Here is a 1,893-nt window from a genome sequence, read left to right as displayed (position 1 = left end):
CCAATCCAATCCCAGTTCATTGAAATGCATGCAATATTTGGTCTTTATTTATTTTGCTTTTTCTCCCCCTCTTCATTTCAAACACTAAATTTTATCAAGCAATTTCTCCACCCCCACCCTTGCTTCTGTCTCCTGCTGTAGCACACAGTGGGATGGAGGGAAGCCACAGCCCCCCATACTGCCTTCTGGCTTCGTGATCCTGACACATGCCCCACCCCTCCCAGCCCAGAGGAGGGATATGGTCCTGGCTCCTGGCCATGCCCCTCTCTAGTGGCAAGTTACAGTTGTGCACATCAGAGACAACATTAAGCCTTAACCTGCAACTGCTCTGAAACACGTCTAACTTTACCACTGCCTAACATGCCGCAGCTTTAGAATGGTTTAAAGGTCCCTGTAACGATGCCCTAAGCAGCATTCTTAAAAGCAACAGCAGACTGTTTGAATTGCTGTGAGTCCATGGAAGCCTTCTGGATATGATGCTCCCACATAGAATGTAACAGTGCCATTGTTCATACACAGGTTTATTGAAGTCCCACAGAACACTCACAGGGAAAGCAGATAGTTTACCCCTGAATTTCTTTGTACATTATACAAAGGAGCTTTTGGAATGGGGCTCCTTGATCCACCTGATCATCTGTAATTAAGCACATACTGGGCACATCTACACATTCATTAATGCAGTATAATGACCTGTAATGACAGATACTAAGAATGTGCCATAATCAGCACTACTGTGCATTAGCGCACATGAACAGTTTGTTTTTTTTGTTGGTGAGTTAATGTGCACTGGACTAAATCTGTGCATTAGCACAGGTTTTGCCTGCTGTGCTAATGAGTGGTAGAATTAGTCCTCCCACTGTAACAGTAGTGAAGCATAAGAATTCATACCCTTGTTTGCACATGATTTTTAGTTTCTTCAGTCACCTCAAGATGTGATCCAATCAAAGCACGTACCGTGATATCTTTTCAGTTGGTTTTGTTCCAGCAGGCCTTTGGCTTTCTTGATCAGTTCCTCTCTGATTCTTTCCATGTGCAGTCTTTCTGCCTTCCTTTGTTCTAGCTGTTCTGCCAGCTTGATTTCTGAAGATATTGCAGCCTGTGCTTACTAAATAGATGTCTGGAGTGGGAAAGCCCAGTCCTATTTAACCTTACTGCAGCACCCCCACCATAAAGCACACTAAGCCTTAGCAGTCTGTGTCTTTTACAGACTCATAGGGTGTGTCTACACAAGATGCTTTATTGTGCAGTAGATTAGTCTACTGCGCAGTAAAGCATCACTGCTTAGATGTGTTCACATTTACTGTGCAGTAAATTAGTCTATGCAAAGTTAGCTACTACCTATAAATACACATAGTAAATTAACTGCACAGTAGATACTATGCAGTATAGATGCTGGCCAGGAGCAAATATGCTCCTGGTCATCCTAGTCAGCATGGAGCCACAGGGGACAGGAAGCTCTCTATCCCTGATTTTGGTGCTGCTGAGCTCCCCCCCAGAAGCTGGATCAGCACCAGGACTGGGGAGCTCTCTGCCTCCTGTCCCAGCATGGAGCTGGCTGCTCTAGGTGACAGGTTAGGGCTGGATTCCCAGCCCCACTCCCCATCCCCGGAGTAGTCAGTTCCATACCAAGCAGGGCAGCTGCTGGTGAGCCCTGTTCCCCCCTGCCTGATAGGAGACTCCCCTGCAGCTGTCCCACACTGCTGGCAGCTCCCAGTAACCCCCTGCTGGCAGAGACATCCTGGGGGGGTGGGGTATGCAAATCAGGGCGACTGCCCTGGGCCCCACACTTTGGGGGCCCTGCGGACAGTGCCATTGGCACGTGCCATGCTCTAGCCACTCATCACTGCCCCCCCAGCCCCGCGCTCCAGCCCTTCATTACCCCCCGGCCCCCCG

At 48.5% G+C, this 1,893-nt stretch overlaps 1 protein-coding gene across 1 annotated transcript in view; it reads right to left on the bottom strand.

The window, feature by feature from the left end:
• Positions 1-1,893, bottom strand: part of SPATA1 (spermatogenesis associated 1) — a 34,423-nt gene that overhangs the window by 14,179 nt on the left and 18,351 nt on the right. Inside the window, exon 10 of the mRNA XM_019501526.1 lies at positions 955-1,080. Coding sequence (XP_019357071.1) covers positions 955-1,080 — 126 coding nt within the window. The remainder of the gene's footprint in view (positions 1-954; positions 1,081-1,893) is intronic.

Source organism: Gavialis gangeticus, unplaced genomic scaffold, assembly GCF_001723915.1.
Source record: "Gavialis gangeticus isolate Ggan-Ray unplaced genomic scaffold, GavGan_comp1, whole genome shotgun sequence".
In the NCBI taxonomy this organism is placed as follows: Eukaryota; Metazoa; Chordata; order Crocodylia; family Gavialidae; genus Gavialis; species Gavialis gangeticus.
Note: the sequence above shows the minus strand (reverse complement) of the source record. Positions and strands in the feature narration are given on the sequence as shown.